Here is an 18,102-nt window from a genome sequence, read left to right on the forward strand (position 1 = left end):
ATTAAAGTGGCTCCAATTCTGCTACCACATTAAATATACCATCAGTTACCCACAAATCATTTTTTTAGAAAATCCCATCTTCAGTAACAATTCATACAGAATAAAAATCAAGGGAACAGTAGGCACTACACTTACTTTGAGAAGCGAGGTCTGGATAAGCAAAGCGAGTGATCCACTGAGTTTAGGATCGAGGACAAGACACTTCTTTCCACGAACCTGATCAGAAGAAACGATTCATTCATGAAATGTCCACCCAAACAGTTGCTTGAAAGACAACTGAAACTCACGTTTTTGAGAATGTTGAGAAGATCCTTTTGAGACTGGTCTCTGATATAGAAAGAAAATGAAAAAGCTAAATAATTAGAATTTTGAGGAAATTTATGCTTGGGTGCGGAACTGCTCATGGTATTATTTACGCCTACCTAATGCTATTAAGGTTTAAGGGTGCATTGTCCAGATTGGGAATCTGCGCCATTGAAGAAGAAGTCAGGTACCTTCCTCCACGGTAGAGCGCTCACCTGAACTGCGGAGATGAATGAAAATTAGCTAAGAATGGCGCTTTTGCAGTATTTCGGGAATGGGTTCGGCAAAAGAGCGGGCTCCACGCTAGAACGTCGTCGGTCCAAAGACTCCGAACTCTGTATGAAGCCAGATCCTCGAGGCCGCAGGCGCCAAGTCCAACCACGGCTTGTAGCTACGGTACCTAGCCATATATGAACCATCTAAATAACATATTGATGGAACTAGTAGTAAAGACACCACACATCTTCCGATTCATGCATCAACATGTCTACAAAAAGTTTATGTTGATAGTAAATAAAAAGTCTTGTCTCCATCCAAAGCTATAAATGGGTTAAAACAAAGCTTGCTCAAAATTTATTTCATCAATAGCACAGTCATAGGGATCTTGCTAGATTGGTGACAAATATGAACCTAGATAAGTTGTATAATACTTTGGATAAACTAAATGTTTGTGTTAGCCTCACAACTTATTTGTGGACTTGTTACAAATTCACTTACTCAACCCCTTAGAGTTTGAGTTAGTTGTGGAGGATGATTGAAACAATACGGTAATTTGACTCCTAACAATGAATTGTAGATTGAGCAAAGTAGTTTAGCAAGTGTCTTTTTATGTAACCATTGTTCTAATTGAAGTAAAAAAAAAAAGTAGTTGTAAGGCTACTCTTAGTCCTGCATAAGAAGTATAAATATATAAGCTATCGGAGCATGTAAACATTCAATCAAATACAATTTTTTTAATCTAGCTTCGAGTAACCCAAGGCATCTTGACCAATTATCTAAAGGTCTCTAAGCAGTTAACCCCCAATCAATCAAAGTGTTTATCAATGTTAGGAGTTTCACCAACTTAGCCATTCCCCAAGGATGATTACCCCTGGCAAAGGTAAGAGTCTTTGGTTCCTCCCATCCATTTCATGTCCTTGTTATCCTAGTCCCCTATATAAGTGTAACACCATCTCTTTTCAATCACTATGATCCAAAGTCTAGTAGGTGTCTTTGGCCCCAATCAGTGTCATGAATCCCTAGTTAGTGTTTGTGTCAAGTCCTTACATTTTGATTAGCATGTTCTGGTTGGCAATTTATAGTAAATCAAACTAGAAAAGTTGATTATAGAAGAAATGCCATTAACTATGTCTAATGCCTTTTTTTGAAGCAATTTTTAAGGTTATCTATTCTAATTTTGATTTTCAAGTTTCCTAACTATATACTGGATACCCTAAATTAAAATTTTATGTTATATTTTAATTTTTAAAATTAATTTAAGATTAACATACATATATTATTATTATTTTTTGAATTATTCTATGATCTAACATTAATAGGGTTTATACTTATGTACTAAATTTATTCATGAAAATTATTTAAAAATAAAATCTAATCAGGGAAGGAAGATAAGCATATGAGATGAACCCTAAGACAACCGATGGGCCCCCCTGATTTAGAGATCCAAACGTTGATGCTATTCGTGTGCTACGTACGACTCACAACACTCGTATATAGGTTCCCGTAAACAGAGGGCGCCGTACTGTGCACTCTGTGCGAGAGAGCTTGAGACGACAGACGGACGAAGGGGAAGGGTTTCATTGTACCAGCCATGGGGACAGCCGCTGTGGAGAAGACTGCCGAGGAGCTTCGCAAAGAAATCGATGAGCTTCATAGACAGCAATGGGAGGTTAGTCGATCATCTTCTTATTTATTTGTTTGTTTGTTTTTTATCTCGTGCTCTTCTCCTTTCAATCAGAAATTCTCCTTTTGTTTACAGATAACCGAGCGACTGCGAGACCCGAGGGGCATCCGTCGCGGGGGTTTGGCCGCTAATGGTGGGCGTGGCAACGGGCCACGGCAACGTGGTGTCGTCCGACCCGTGAGTTTTCTCCTTTTTTTTGTTTATCTTTTTTGTTTTCCTGCTTCTGGTCCTGTGTCTTTGTTTTCTTAGCTCTTCATTATCTCAGGCTGATAGGATCGACCCGGAAGACCAACCTTCACCAAAAAGACGTCTGTCTTCTGCTGTTGTTAAGGTAATTACTAGTTTTGGATCCAAAAGCTCTTTTTCTTTTTCTGTCACATTTAATTCAACGCATCACTGTACAATCTTTAACAAAGGTTGGAGACGGAAAAGTAGTCGAGGGTGCAGAAGACAAAGAAGTAAAGGATGGGGATTTAGCCGCTGAGGGTGGCTCTAATGCAGAAACCGAGAACGAGAGAAATCCTTTCCAGTCACAACGAGGTGGTTATATAAGAGTTGCGAACCAAAGGATGGTTAAAAATGCGGTGAGTCAAACTCCTGGGGTAGTTCCAACAATTTTCAGCTATGGGAACTCTATTTTGTTGACATCTTTTAATTTTCTTTTTCCAGGACGTAGAGATTCCCGCACCGGAACATGTACCTCGGGTGCTTCCGAAGAACGAGGATCCAAGCTTGGTTAAGAGGAACAGAAGGATGTTAGGCCAGTTGTTGGGCACACTGGAGGTGCTATATTGTGATGTTAATCCTTATTTTTCTGGCGAAGTGTTTGGCTATTTATGATTTTTTTAGTAATTGCTGGATCTTCTTTTTAATAGAAATTGTAAGGTAGAGCATTAAACGTTGTGCTTTTCAAAGAAAACAGCGCAGTCACATAATTAGTTGGTGTAAATTGAGTCTCTAGCTCCTATGTAAATGGTGTTAAACTAACATTATCAAATAGTATTAAAAAAAAAAAAATGCAAGTAAGGCTTACATTGGTAGTGGTCCTACCTTTGCCTTTATTAGATGTTTCTAGGACTGCCATCTACTTGCTAGGGCTAGAAAATGTCATTATGTAAAGCTTATGCTCTTTTATACAATGGTGGTTCTAATGATGATTGATTTTACATTAACTGCCAGCTTCCTGAGGCAGTTCAGGAAGCTATCTTTTGGAACTCTGGTGAATGACTTGGCGTGCTTTATATTTATTTGCGAAGGTCTAGTTGAAGGCATTATGGAATTTTTTATGCTTCTTTTTTCATTATTGTTTATCTTATCAAAGTAAGTGTCTCAAGGTAATAATTATAACGAGGATGACAAGTGATGTTAAATACCTGTTTCTTGAAGGTAGGCAAGGGGTTAGCTGTGGGAATTCACATTCATGAGCTGTCATCCATTTACTTGTGAAGGGCTTGATAATAGTGTTGTGAAAAGTTTAAGCTTCTTTTATATATCAATGCTAGGGTATCATGCTGCTATGGGTGATGTTGATAAAGATTTCATATTAAATGCCTGTGTCCCAAGGTGGTCAAGGGTAGTTACTCTTGGGAATTCGAGTCAATGAGGCCCCAACGTTAGCGCAGACGGGCATAAATATTTTTAGTGAGATGTTATGTGAATGCTTTTATGGTTTGAGAAAGGTGTATGGACTCCTTCCTCTGGATAATGCAGCCACTTTGTATTGTAGGGAATGCAGTCATAGGCCATTTAGATACATGCCTGACTGTTAAGCATTAGGACTCTGAGGCATTGCCCAAATGACCCTATCAACTTAAGCATTAGGGATAGACTTCACTTAGTGAGAGTAGCTGACCTTTTAAACAGGTTGTGCTCGATGAGTTTCATTATCTATTCATTGAGTTTTTGCTGTTTATTGAATGAAAACATGTAGAGGTTCTAACAGACGGGTATTATGTGCACTTTTATTTTGGTAGTTTGCTTATTACTTTGCTGTTCATCTCACATGGTAATCTTGCTTGTGAAAGTGGTATAACTGCCAACTGATGTTTGTTTACTATAGGAGCAACAGCGTACTGTGTTACAAATGTAGTAAACTTATATGCTGGTATAATTTATGGTAAAGAGATAGTGCTCAAATAGTAAAATACCGTGTTTGCAAAAAATAGTGTATTTGTTTCTTAGGAGATGCACCTTTTATATTACCCTTCTTTTATTTGTTTTTCATTATCCAAATGTCATATTTAAATTATTTTCTAATCTATCCTATGTTCTGTCACTTATAATGGACTTCATTTTGTGCAATCTAAATTCATATTATCATATTGTTGCATCAGAAATTTCGGCAAGAAGACAGGAATTTGTCCACTTCAGAGGCATATATGCGGAGGTCGGATTCTCTTAAAAGGGTGAGTCTACTTACTATTTTAAAATATTTCATTCTTCACTGTGGGTGCTTTTGTTGGTTTATAATGGTTTTAGAAGAATCAACTAGAAGTAGGTGTAAAAAAGGGATTTAATATTCCAATTTTTGTATTTTTTTACTAAACATTATACTTTTTGTTGTTCATAGCCCTTTTTGGCTCACTTTTATTTGTTTCTTCTGACTTAAAATATGCATTTTTTGTAATTTTCCCTATCCCCCCCCCACCCCCCTGACACACACGATCACGCCAAAAAAAAAAAAATTGTAAAATGAGATCAGTGACATTATTGAATCTTATTTTGAGACACTAAAGGATCTGGAATGACCTGTAATTGAATAAGTTGAGTTTTATGTTGGTTTAATTAACAAAAAATATTAGTTTAACTACAACCAAATTAATCGCATACAAAGCCTTAGAGCCGTGTAGTTATTGTAAGCTCCATAAGAGAGATAGATAAAGTTATTTAGGTTCAGATAAAAAAATTTATTTAGATTGATGAAATTATTTAACCAAGCATAGATTCTCTTTGGGATGTTATCTTTGTATTTGTTAGTTATTTCTTTAAAATGTGAAGTAGAGTGACTCTGTCGCAAGTATGGAGTTGATTCTTTCTGGCCATTGAGTGAACAACTCTCTCTATCAGTCTACTGAGTCCGGCTGTTCTAACAATATTTCTCTTTCCAAGGCCTTCAGACATTCCCGGTTATTCACCTATCAGAAACCAACCCATGCTTGGACTGTGATGCCAGTTCTATATGATATATTTTCATGTCTGAATTACAGTATAAGCTAGATGATTGACTGCTCATGGACCATTTCAATAGGCCTCAAATGGTTTATTCATCTTGTGAGATGCCCATCCCTGGCTAGTGCTTTAAAAATTGTACTGTGATGCTTAATATTCTGTACTTGTTATGAAAGAGGAAAATTGTATTTTTGTAGCTCAGTTTTCTTTCTTATGTGGTAATTGTGTGATTGTGGTCTTTATTTAGGCTGAAGAACGGGCACGTGAAGAAAGTGAGAGGTTACGGCAGCAGGAGCGTGAACAACTTGCAGAAAAACGAAGGCGGGATCTGGTGCGTTTGATGTGTGGCATCTGATGGTTAAATTAGAAGTGTATTTTCTTTCTAACCTAGCTTAGCTATTTATTTATTCTTTTGATGAATGTAGACACTTCGTGCAAGAGTTGCTGCCAAAGCAGAGGAAAAGAAGTTGGACCTGCTTTTTCTTCAGTGGACAGAGCACCATAAAAAGCTTTGCAATTTTCTAAGGTATGTATAGCTTCACTCTAAGCCACAATTGCTTGTCTTTGCTTGTTTTTCTTTCAAATTTAAACTTATCTGTTTTGTTTGGAAAATGTTATACTGTCTTTTCTTATGGATCATTTATGTCATATTGCAGGTTATTTTTACTTTTGGTCCAAAAGTGTCCATATTGACGATTTTTATTGACAAGATAAGTTTCTGTTCACGTACATGAGATTGGGCTTTTGAGAAGTCGGAGGCTCCGTGTTGCTAACGGTATCTATGAGTAGGTTGACATAAATAATTATTTAAACTGACTTCTATTATGACTTCTTGTCATGTTGCCTCAGGACTAAGGCACAACCATCCATCTTTTACCAGCCAGTCAAGCCTTTGGAAGAAGATGCTACTGTGGTTGAAAAGCAAAAAGAACAGGTATATTGTTGTTGTTCTTTTCCTTTTTCTTTTTCCTGAGTTTTTACTGAATGGCATCAGAGTCTCTTTTATTGGTTAAAAAACATTTCAAATGAGAAACAGCTTGCACTCGTTCTCTACTTTTACACCATAAGTGTTAATGGTGTGCGGAACAGGATGACACCATCTTGATGACATGGAACTTCTCTGTGACCTGTGCTCTTGTATCCACGAGCTCCAGGGCATCAGGTTCCTGGTTCTTGAACGTGAAGGGCGCAAAGATTTGGAAATCTTAGAGAAAGCACCTTTTTTGCTGATAGAAATTAATGATTTGCATGTTTCTTAGGTCTTAGATTAAAAAGTTGTTTTCCATTTGATGGGTTTGTTTTTGTAAATTAGCATTTAGTTGATCATCTTTACTGTCTTACTCCAGGCTCTCCAAGAGTGGAAATCTGGTAGGAGAGAAGAGCTCTCAGAGTATCAAAAGCAGATTGGGGAACAATATATTGCAAATGTTGAAGCAGAGCTGGAGAGATGGCAAAATGCAAGGAATGCAAGGAAATCAAATAATATGATTAATCTACAGGAGACAATGGATAAAGAACTGGAGACGCACAGGCTTGAGCATGGACCCAAGACTCGGAAAATTCCAGGAGGAACTGAGAATGATGAGGATGACGAGGATGTGGAAGACATTGCAGTTGAAGATGACATGATGGATGATGTGCTTGGGGTTGATGATAGTAACCGGAGGGTAGATGACCCAAAGTCTGAAACAGGTAACTCTAGCCCAGGCCCTGAGGAGGATTTGCAGTAGCTTAAGGGTCTGTATTTTACTTTCAGGAGGCAGGACACCTTTCTAAGTTAATCATTAGCATTCGCAAATGCAAGGGATGTTAGCTAATTGAGGTTCTATATTTCTGTCTTTCTATATATTTGTGTTCTTTTTGGTTTTGTTGGCTTGCATTTTGTTTTATTGCAGCGAGAGCACTGTCTGCATATTCCTGTTGCTTTTTATTGGTGCCTTTGTTGTTCTGTAATTGACCAGCTTAATTAATAGTAGAGGATGGTGAAGACAAATCATTCCTTTCGTCCTTTGGAAAAAAAACATGAGAATAAAGAGAATTTATCTTTTATGTTCTGTCACTGTCTGGCTTTTACCTTCTCACATAATAAAATTAGGGACGTCAAATTGCTGCTAGTATTAATTTGAAACTGTTGGAAAATGGTGTTTTTGAAGTATTTGATCTTTTTTTTTTCTTTCTTGTCCTTGAACCAACCCTTTTTTCTCTTAGTGTTTGTACTTTTGTACTAAATTTTTTATATTAATGATTATAAATTAATAAGAATATCTTTGAGTCTATTTTTTAACGCAAAAATAATTTTAGCAATTAAACTTTTTGCAAAGAGAAATCAATATTTGAAGTAGTAATAGAAAAGTTCAACTTTTGATCCATTTTATGCTATTAATAACGAGATTTTATATGAAGAATTATATATATAAAAAATATATATGAAAGCTTATTTTCTTACTTATCCAACTAATTCTCAATCTGAGTTTTAGAAATATTGATCTCGGAAGAGTCAATAGTTAATATTTAAAAAAATATTATCATTTTCTTGGTAAAATTTTCCAGTGGAAAAGTGTTTTCAGGAAATATGAACCACTAATAGTCTTTAAAAATGCAGGAACTACAACAAGAACTACTGTTAACAGACCCGACTTACCAGACTTCAGCCAGGCTTTTGGAAGGCCATTCATGAGGCAAGAAATCTTACTCTTCCATGAGATATCTTATTCTACATATAGCATCTTTGTTCCAAATCAATAAAGACTTCTTGCTTAATAACCTTATTGTGAAGCAACAACACTACAAGAAGCTAAGCTGCAAAGTAAAAAATTTGAGTATAACAAACAAATGGGATCGTCCTTCTTATCGTATACCACAGAAAACAAGCAACCTTAAGCTGCCTGGCTTTCCTTGTCGATAAGTGAATTGATAGCAGATGCCATTGCCACTGCAAATTTTGGGTCTGAAGTGATTTCGCTGACACTTTCGGCTATGGATTTATCTTCCTCGTTGCCTCTTTTCAGCTTATCCGATCCCCATACGTTAGAAAATTGATATCTTCCTCTGTCGCTAGAGCTAGAACTGGGATAACTCAGGTTGTTGGGCATCCACGGGTACTTGCTAGAGTTGATGATGTGCTCATTTGTGGGTGGATGTGAAGACGTGTTTCTTAGATATGGAGAAGAGTACAACATGTGCAAATGGGGAGTACTGTCAACAATAGAATTAGAAAGCAGCTGGTCCTCCTCTGATAATATGAAATTGATTGGAGTGGAAGTGGTTGAAGCTAGTGCAGTTACTCCCACGGGCAAAGGATGGTTGTGTGTTCCTTCATAGGTTGTAATGAGTATTGACATATCTTCCAGGCATCTCTGAACCTGTTTTTAGAGAACATGAACAAGAGTTGACATTTTGATCTGTCATATACTAGCAAAAGTTTTTCTCCTAGCAAAAGGGGATTGCATATGAATTCTTTTAGGAGAAAAAATATAAATCAAGCACAGAAATGCACGCAGCAATTAGACAAGCAGATGAAGTTGCTAGATAGCTAATAGAAAAGAAAAGGAAAGTAAGTACAATAAGGAATCTGACCTGCTTTCTGACTGGGCATCCTGGGGCTACTGTGCACCTGTAATAAGCTCTGGGACAAGGATTCCCTTTCGCAATCTTCTGGCCGTATTTTCTCCATTGGCACCCATCATTCATCTGCAAAAATTCTCTAAATATGATTCCGTTTCCGAATTCTGTTTGCAGTCAAATGGAAATCAAATTGATTAATCATGGCTGAACTCACAGTGGGGGCTTGACATCTGGCTCTGACTGAGACCCTTGCCTTCCGATTGGCTGTAGGTGGGGAGGTACGACTTGTAACTCCAACCAATTCACTCTTCTGAAACTTATCATAAGCTTCTATATTTTTCTTTTCCTCCTTCTCATCTCGGTTAGTATGGGTTTGCATCCTTAGCGACAATCCCAATCCCTTTGCATCATCAATCTCATTATTATTGGATGGTAGCTTGCTTTCAGACTTAACAACTCGGAGTGTTCTTTCTGCTTCATCTTTGCCCCCAAGAGAGAGAAAGATCTGAGGATCCAAATTGAATAATTTTGTGAAAATGAGGCAAACATGGAAAACAAAATCCAATTCAGGAGCTCAAGAAAAACAGAATTACATTATCTTGCTTATTTCTTCGAATAGCTGCAAATTTCATCTCCAGGCTAGAGTAGTCTTTCATGGTTTGCTCCACCACCTTTCTCAGGACGTCGTTCTCTTTCTTCATGCGATTCATCTCTCCCTGTAACTCACATAACTACGACATGCATACAGTTAGTTAGAAAGAGACTGAGAGACAGCCTGAGAGAGATGATTTCTGGTGTACCTCATCTGACTTGAAATTTTCTGGGAGGGACTTCTGTACTAATGCTTCCATGTGGACTGGATCTGCTTCCTCTTGTGCTTCTTCTTTTGGGTTAACACCATCTTGTTGTTTTTGTTTCCCCTGTACTTTGTCTTCTATTTCGCGTTCTCCTTCTTCTTCTTCTTCTTCTTCTTCTTCTTCCTCTTCTTCTGCTTTATCTCCATCATCAGCTATCTTCAGTGAAAGATCGATTTGCATTGTCCAGTTCTTCTCCCCGTTTCAACGATATGAGGCAGTCTCTCTCTCTCCATAGATATTAATGCAACTATCGAGGCACCAAAGTCAATTCTCTGATCTCTAAGACGTGCTTAATAGACACAGAAGGACTCGTCTGAGTCTTGACTTTGCCTGATTATTATTATTATCACATCAGAGTTCAGGACTTGATAATTCCTGCAAAGAATGACCCTGACGCCCCTTCCTGTAAGGAAAATGCCCAGGCCGATGCTTGGAGCCATTTGATTTGATACAAATGATTTTCGTTTTATATTATGAGTACATGTATGATTTTTTTGCATGGTTTGAGCCTTTCCAGTTCAAATTCAATGGCTTAATAATCTGAGGTTTTCACTTATAGTTTTACAGATGTCTAGGGTTTTCTTAGTTCTGCACTGTGACTAATCAAAAGAAGACTTGTATTTTAGTCCAGGAAATTTCCTGAGACAGATCTCAGCATAAGATGCGTGGCAATCACGCTGAGATATGAAAATCCTGGTTGATATTTCAATGCTGAAAATTTTATTTGATTACAGATTATGATTGGCATAATCGCCAAGCATCTTCAGCTTGACTTTCTGGCTGAAATGCTCGGACATTTTCTTCGTTCATGTCTGCTTGAGTGCAGTTCCAAGTTCCCTACAAGAGCTTTCAAGGAGGAAGAAAGACATAATTGCCATTTGAAGTAGACATCTGGTCAATCAGAGAATCCCTATTGCAGATCCTCCTTACAAACCAAAAAAGAGTTTGTTTTTATTCAATTTGAGATTAGAAAATTCTTACCTCATTTGTGATGGATTCGAGCCTTGTACGAAATCCCATAACAAGAGCTCTAGGGATCATCAGCTCTTGAAAATGTCAACTGCTACACCCCCGTTTCCCTACTTTCTATGATTTAAATAGAAAACCCATTCTCCGTCTCCCCCATTAAAAACAGATAAATTAAGGACTGAAAGGAGGCAAGCGTCTGAGATTAGTGTACGTTTGTTTTGATTAATTTAAAGAGGAGAATGATAGTGAGATGCCTTAAGAAATTAAAAATGATTAATGAACCACTTACAGTCCCCAAACATAAAGAAAACACAAGTTGCATATCTGATACGCTATTAACAGTGTGTGGAAAAGATTAAGAAAACTTATTTCACATTGTTTAATCACAAAACATATCGTTACTCGTTTTCGTTCTATAAAACAAGTCGTTTTAGATCTTTACTCCATTAATATATAAGCTGGGGTGGCTTCAAGGCAAGCTCCTCATGGCTTCTTTACCGGGTATCTTAACTTCTTTTAAGAGAAACACAGAAGATTAGTATTATTTTATGTTAACGACTTTGTGGGAAGGAGAGGAGTTGAGACAATTAAATAGCTTCAGTTTTCTAAGGTTGTGATGTTATGTGGAAGGTGGACTAGAGAGCAAACGTCGCCGCAGCCACTTCTCCCGTTGGCTGTTTTCACATATAAAATCTCTGGTTCTAATAAACTAGAAAGAGCACAGCTGCATGCTCCGCGGGAGTTGCAGAATGGAGCTCCCATTTGGTCTTTTGAATTGGGACCCATGATGAACAACCACCAATGAGAGATGGTGAGCTGCATCTTTAAAATGACTCGAGTTCTAACCGATGAATTTTAGGGTATCTCCTTCCATGTCAACTCTTTCCTTCTTTTCCTTCAAAATAGGGTAGCAGGTGGCTGATCTAGAGCAGTCCCATTTTCTATTGAAAAAAACTTTTGCATTAAACTTGAGCCCGGTTCAACTGTAGTGTCTAGGGTTTTGAGGTTTTAGTTTAAAGCATCAGAAAATGAAAGGTAATGATAATTTTTCACCGAAAAAATCTTTCTCTTTCGTATTTCAATCTTCTATTTTACACTCTTCGATTTACATTTATACAAAATAGAGTACATAGATTACAAGATTCCCTCCTCTGATTTCTCTCGAACGATAAATCAGAGAAAATCCTATGATTTATCGGGATAACTGATGCCAACAGGTAACACAATCCTGTTAGGCTTGGGAAGAGGGATGGAGGTGCCAGGTTAAGAAAAGAGGCATAGAACACATCGGTTGAACAGTTTTAAACTTGAACAAGATAGGTTAATAAGGGCTTTAGATGATAGTTTACAGACTAGCATTGAACTTCTAGTCCTTTGTGATTGTAAAGGACCAGCTCCAATACTATTCCGTAGATTAACAAATCTGAACTATGTTAAAAACCTCTGGTTTTCTCATAGCTTCTGTGTATCTAACCCAAGCCAAAAGGCTTTCATGGCATCTTATTCCCTTCATTGTACAGTTTTCTTATTCTTAACCATGTATGGCTTACTTGAACCTAGCAAAAGGGGTGGGAAAATGAAAGTTTTGGAGGTTTTCCTTTAATATCCGGAGATCCAGATCCAATGGTGTGTTTGAACGTGAAACCAAATGACAAAGGCATTGACTAGCAGTGGTTTCTTTTATCTGCTTGTCAGCTTCTCAGATTTGACCTATCCATTCTTTTTTATCTTGTTAGGCTCGTCTTGCGGATTTGAGGGGATGGTCCAAAAGACAAGTTGTTGAGTTTAGCTCTTGATTCCAGGCCTGTTTTTTCATGACTGTGGACTTCTGGAGCAGCTAATTCTGAAAATGCTGACATAGGATGCATGGAAATTGGAAGGGGCGATGGAGATTTTGCTGATCTCTTGTCTTTCCTTTCTGAAAATCAATATGGAGGATCATTATTGGGGTTTGAAGAGAGTAAGGAATCCATTTGAGTTTACACAAGTAAAGGGAAGTATTCAAATTCGAACCACATATAATTTGGAGATAACTGGATGTGAGTCTCTTGAGTGAGCTTTTAGATGGCATAACTTGTAAATTAGATGGCATGAGAGGGAGATCACATAGTTCCCTGGCTGAGCTTTTCTAGATGGCATAACTTGTGAATTAGCTTGCATGAAAAGGAGAACACATGGGTTCCTTGACTGAGCTTTTATATAGGTGGCATTATGTGAAAGTGGAGTTATTGTGAGCTTAGTTCTCTCCAAGGGATATTATACCCCCAAATTTGACCATTATTTTAGTCATTCTATGTTGTTTTGTATAAATGAAATAAAATAATATATGGTCTCAAGATTCCTCAAAAGAGGGCTGTGCTCTGATTGTAATACCATTTTAAGATAAAGTGGAATTATTACAAGCTTAGCTCTCCAAGGGATATTAGACCCCCAATTTTGATCATTGTTTTAGTCATTGTATGTTGTTTTGTAATAAATGAAACGAGACAATATATGGTCTCAAGACCCCTCAAAAAGGGTTATGCACTAATTGTAATACTATTTAAGACTATTTATGGATGTTTGCATGTAACAAAATAAAGGGTGTATAAAACTTTGAGGGGGAATACAAGTACATACAATGCACATGCCATAGGGGAAGTAAAATGTAATAGCTAGAGGAAGAGCATTGTATGATGCTGAGGGAGCATCACTTGATGATGTCAAAAGGGATAGAAAATTTGGAGTAAGCATATAAAAATGTTTACATAGTAAGCATATAAAAATGTTTACAAAGTAAGCATAACATTGGACTTGAGTCCAAATGAAACTTTTTTGGCTTTTATATTTGATATTCACTCATTGCGCTTATCTTTATATGCTTATGGGTGTTTGTCCTCATAAAAGGGTGGAGATTGTTATTTCAAGAGCCCCATTGTGATAATTTTGATGATAACAAACACTTAAATTACTAACAATGTGCATTAAATATGTTGTGTAAGTCATAAAACTCTCAAAGGAAAATTTTGGCAACATATCCTTTTGACTGGCCATGGCTCATACAAAAAGGGAAGTAGGTAGTTTGTGCTAGAAAAAAAACCATCCAAACAACTCAATAACACCAATTGACCAAACAATTGAAGAAGAAAAGGATTCATTGTTGCAAATAACTAGCCAAGAAAGTGACAAAAAGATGAAAAATGGGCAAAAGAAGACAATTTTGAAATATAGAAACAGGTAAAAAAAATGACTCGACCCATATAAATGGAATTGATCCCTGTCACAAAAAAAAAAAAAAAGTAGTCGAGTACAAAAAAATAGAGAGTTTTGAAGGTTAAAATGAGTTGATCCCCATTAGATGGATTCAACCCTTTACCATAGGAGTTGGCCTCATCTAGCAAGTAGGTAGGGAAAAAGAATCAAACCCCAATTCAAAAATTTTGAAATAAAAAAGGAGTCAACTCCTATACTAGAAAGTTCTTGGTAGGAATCGACTATATGAGGAGTCAACCCTATTAGTGTAAAAAACAACAAAAAGGAGTTAGGCCCCAGCTAATAGTATGATTTGGAATTAAAAAGGGAGTCAACCCAGCACCGAGTCAGGTTTCATGGGGACCCAACTGTTGTGGTCTTGGGATAAGTACCTATGTTTTTCGCTCCTAACAGATCGGTCTTTTGGGTAGTATTAGCTAGGTGCTTAACATTTGGTATCAGAGCAGGCGCTACGTCGCGAGTTCGAATCCCCACGGCGACAGTCCTTAGCGGACGGGGTGACCTAGCAAAAACTAGAGTGGGCCGTTGCTAGAGTGTGGCCGCTGTGGTCGTCGGCTCGTGAAGGTGGGTGTAATGTTGTGGTCCTAGGCTAAGTACCTATGTCTTCCGCTCCTAACAGGTCGGTCTTTTGGGTAGTATTGGCTAGGTGCTTAACACCAACCCTACCCAAATCGAAAACCCTGAGTTTGGGTTTCACCCTACAATCAAGGACATGGTGGGGAAAAAACGCATGGGTTTTGGGTTGGGGATGGGTTTTCCCCAAACCCGACTTGTGGGAATGAGGTGAGGATATGAAACAGGGTAGGAACGTGGTGGGTATGGGTCAGGTTTGCAAGGATGGGGCGGGTTTAAGTTGGCTATAAGTCGGATTGTTGGCCTAGGTGGCTTCTCAAGAGGATAACACAAGATATTTCGTTATTGATGTGCCCCATTTGATATTTATTGCCCAAGAACCCGTGCTTGGAAAATTCCACTAATTTAGCTCTATAGGTGTAATTTACATCAAAGAGATTTTGACTCTCTTCAAGCCACATGTAGCTCAAATACACGATTTTGCAAACACTCTTCCCAAAAGATTAGCTAGATTCTAGCTCTAGCTAGGCCATTTCTATTTTGATTTCATTAGCTTCTGGATGAGTCTTTCTCAAAATAAAAATACGAAAGAAAAGATAAAACTTACATCCTTTATCAATTGAAGAGAATCTTCTACTTCAGAAATCCAAACCTCCAGCTTTGTAGCACAGTGAAAATGATGGAGCTTTTCTAATGCAGATGCGATGGAGGGGATTTAAGAAAATAGTAGGAAATTTTCTAGAGTGTAGGCTCACTCTTTCTGACATACAAAGAATTGAGAGTATATGCTTATGAATATACCAAGAAATGCTCATTAACTTCTTAATGAGAGGTTTGGTGGGATATTTATAAGTTCCCCAAGACAAATTAGTCATTTTTTGCCCATTCGGTGGGGTAAGTTCCCCAAGCCAAACTAGTTTTTTTGCCAGTTTGTAGAAATTACAGTTTACATTGATCGATCAGTGTAAAGTAATTAATCGATTAATCGAGTGTAACGACTATTTTTTTTTTTGTCAGAATGTGTCTTATTGATCGATGGTATGATTGATCAATATCTTCCCATTAGTTCTGACATTTTAAGTTGATTGATCATTGTCATGGTATGATCGATCAATCAAAATTCCCTCTAGCAATGCATTGCAAGTTTGATTGATCAATGAACTCCCTATGATCGATCATGTTTTATGTCCGTGACTAGTAAAGTTTTGTATGATTGATTAGTCTTATAGGTTGATCGATCAATCAACATGAAGTTCCTTTGGATGGGCAGTATTGATGGATCAATCTAAATGGGATGCTTGATCATGCTTTATAGTACGATTTGGCCATGTTCTGGATGATCGATCAATCGACTTTAGGTTGATCAATCATGCTTTATAATTTTGGCATGTGCACTTCTAGATGATCGATCATTGGCAAATGTCAATTGATTGTTCTAGTGCCAGTTCATCTAATGTACTTTTAAATCATGAGAATGAATGATCCTAAGTGCTTCTAACAAAGTTTGAAATGTGTATATGATGGTTTTAAAACATGTTTGAATCCATGTTATGCCCTAAAGCTCCAAGTTTGTATTGTACCTCAAATTGGAAGACATTGGGTAGTTTTCTTTTACATAGACTGGGTTTTGATATTTCTCAATAAGTCCTAAAACTTCACTCTTCAATTTATCTTCATCTTTCAAGGGTGCTTCATTCAGATTTATTGACTTTCCATGATGTTGAGGTCATTGAAAAGCTTGATTCATTTTGATGCTTTAGTCCTTGAAATGAGTGCCTCTTGAAGGAAAAATATATGTAATACTAGATTTACAATTGTCAGCTCTAATAAGTTTTGTTATCATCAAATCAAGAAGGGAGTTAACATATTGTCAATATGACTTTAAGTCAGGTATATGGGGATAAGGTGGATACAACCTACATGGCTACTAGATGATGATCTGGTCGGGGTCGGATTTGAGGTGTCGGGTTCTAAGGTCAAGGTTCAAGGTCAAGTTTAGGTTTTGGGAAACATGACCCCGACCCGACCCATGCCTGTGCAGAAACAAGGGGAATTGAATCCTTAGGAATATTTGACTATAGAAAGAGCCATTGGAGCAAAAAAGGAATCAAACTTAGGCATAGGGAGTCGACTCTAAGCTGTAGAAATTCAAATTTTCAGAATGTTAGAGTTAGAAATGAAATTTGTAGGCTTCCAAATCTTGTAGATGGACCCTATTCTTACTTTTTTTTATAATACTAAAAATGACTTTTTGATTCATAATGACTAGTTTTTTTTTTTAACATTGGGGATTTATGTTATTGAACTCAAACTCGCCCCAAACATAATCCTATCTTGACCATAGTGAAATCCATGTCTCCCCAGACACTATTTGAGATTTTTTTGCTTCTCCAAAATCTTGAAAGGAAGCCAACTTCAATAATTTACTTAATTGAGTTAAGAATCTTAGTGTTTATCTTTTCAAATCTTGATTGAATACTTAAATCTCAATTTATTGAACATGTGCTACGTGTTTTAAAGATTGTATTTGTTTCAACCATTGTATTTGTGAGTAGGGGTGACATCGAGCCGAGCCGAGCCAAACCTGCCTATGTTCGAGCCGAATTTGATTTAAATATTTCAAACTCGAGCTCGGGCCCAATAATTTTAACTGAGCTCGAGGTCAACATTCATTTAAAACTTTTCAAAAATCACATGTCTCGAGTTCGAGCTCCAACATACATTTAAAACTTTTCAAAAAATACATATCAAATAATTTGTATATAAAATTATACATACATTTTACATAAAATTGGGCATACATTTTACATAAAATTGGGCATGACCTCTACATAAAATTGGGCATGACCTCTACTTAAAATTGGGCATAAGGGTGACATCGAATCCAGCTGAGTCTGAACCTTCCTATGTCTGAGCCGAGCTTGATTTAAAGATTTCGAACTCAAGCTCAAGCCAACCTAGCCTCAAGCCTAAAATTGTAATTGAGCTCGAGCCTAATAATTTTAACCGAGTTCGAGCTCTAGCCGAGCTCGAGGTTAACCTACATATAATACTCTACATAAAATATATGTTAAATAAATTATCTATAAAATTATGCATACATTTAAAAAAAAGAATGATAGGACAGGTTGGGGATTGAATCTCGATAATGGATTAGAACCAACCAATATTAATCTTTTTTTACCCCAAATGTTGTTTATCTTATTTTTTAATTTTTTAATCTATCCTCCCTAGTGCCCCTGGTTGAAAATTTATATTCTATTATATTCTAGGAAAAGCTAGAAATATTTTTCCTAGGATACATATTTCCAAAAAAAACCTTTAAATAAAATCCTTTTACTATCAGAGACTTATTAGAAAATTACAAGAAATATTTTAAAATTATCTTTGGAAAGTTAAATGGACCTCTTATTGCCTCTTCTAGGGAAATAAATAAAAACATATTAATCAATCTAATATATTACTATACTTATCGATAAATTTTTAATCAAATAAAATGTCAAACACAAATTG

The 18,102-nt window shown here is 36.9% G+C and overlaps 3 protein-coding genes across 3 annotated transcripts in view; 1 reads left to right on the forward strand and 2 right to left on the reverse strand.

Annotated features, from left to right (window-relative positions):
• The window catches only part of LOC137940113 (vacuolar protein-sorting-associated protein 33 homolog), a 49,166-nt gene extending 48,497 nt beyond the window's left edge, over nucleotides 1–669 (reverse strand). The window contains exons 1-3 of the mRNA XM_068785039.1: nucleotides 423–669; nucleotides 288–327; nucleotides 136–216 (exon numbers count right to left, since the gene is read on the reverse strand). Of these exons, the coding sequence (XP_068641140.1) occupies nucleotides 136–216; nucleotides 288–327; nucleotides 423–475 (174 nt within the window). The 5' untranslated portion in view covers nucleotides 476–669. The remainder of the gene's footprint in view (nucleotides 1–135; nucleotides 217–287; nucleotides 328–422) is intronic.
• Nucleotides 670–2,057: 1,388 nt separating this feature from the next.
• LOC137940114 (uncharacterized) lies at nucleotides 2,058–7,381 on the forward strand. Its single transcript, XM_068785040.1, has 10 exons — nucleotides 2,058–2,191; nucleotides 2,282–2,383; nucleotides 2,472–2,537; nucleotides 2,623–2,790; nucleotides 2,876–2,989; nucleotides 4,540–4,611; nucleotides 5,622–5,705; nucleotides 5,800–5,900; nucleotides 6,224–6,308; nucleotides 6,721–7,381. The coding sequence occupies exons 1-10, from the start codon at nucleotides 2,114–2,116 to the stop codon at nucleotides 7,102–7,104; spliced, it is 1,254 nt and encodes a 417-aa protein (XP_068641141.1). The 5' UTR covers nucleotides 2,058–2,113; the 3' UTR covers nucleotides 7,105–7,381.
• Nucleotides 7,382–8,250: 869 nt separating this feature from the next.
• Nucleotides 8,251–9,975, reverse strand: LOC137940244 (probable WRKY transcription factor 9). The gene is made up of 5 exons (XM_068785192.1): nucleotides 9,739–9,975; nucleotides 9,533–9,669; nucleotides 9,153–9,453; nucleotides 8,951–9,064; nucleotides 8,251–8,736 (listed from the first exon to the last, which is right to left on the reverse strand). The coding sequence occupies exons 1-5, from the start codon at nucleotides 9,973–9,975 to the stop codon at nucleotides 8,251–8,253; spliced, it is 1,275 nt and encodes a 424-aa protein (XP_068641293.1).
• Between the last annotated feature and the right edge of the window lie 8,127 nt (nucleotides 9,976–18,102).

Source organism: Aristolochia californica, unplaced genomic scaffold (genome assembly GCF_029961685.1).
Source record: "Aristolochia californica isolate CCGP_79_NKW_82.1479 unplaced genomic scaffold, dmAriCali1.0.hap1 SCAF_9, whole genome shotgun sequence".
NCBI lineage: Eukaryota > Viridiplantae > Streptophyta > Magnoliopsida > Piperales > Aristolochiaceae > Aristolochia > Aristolochia californica.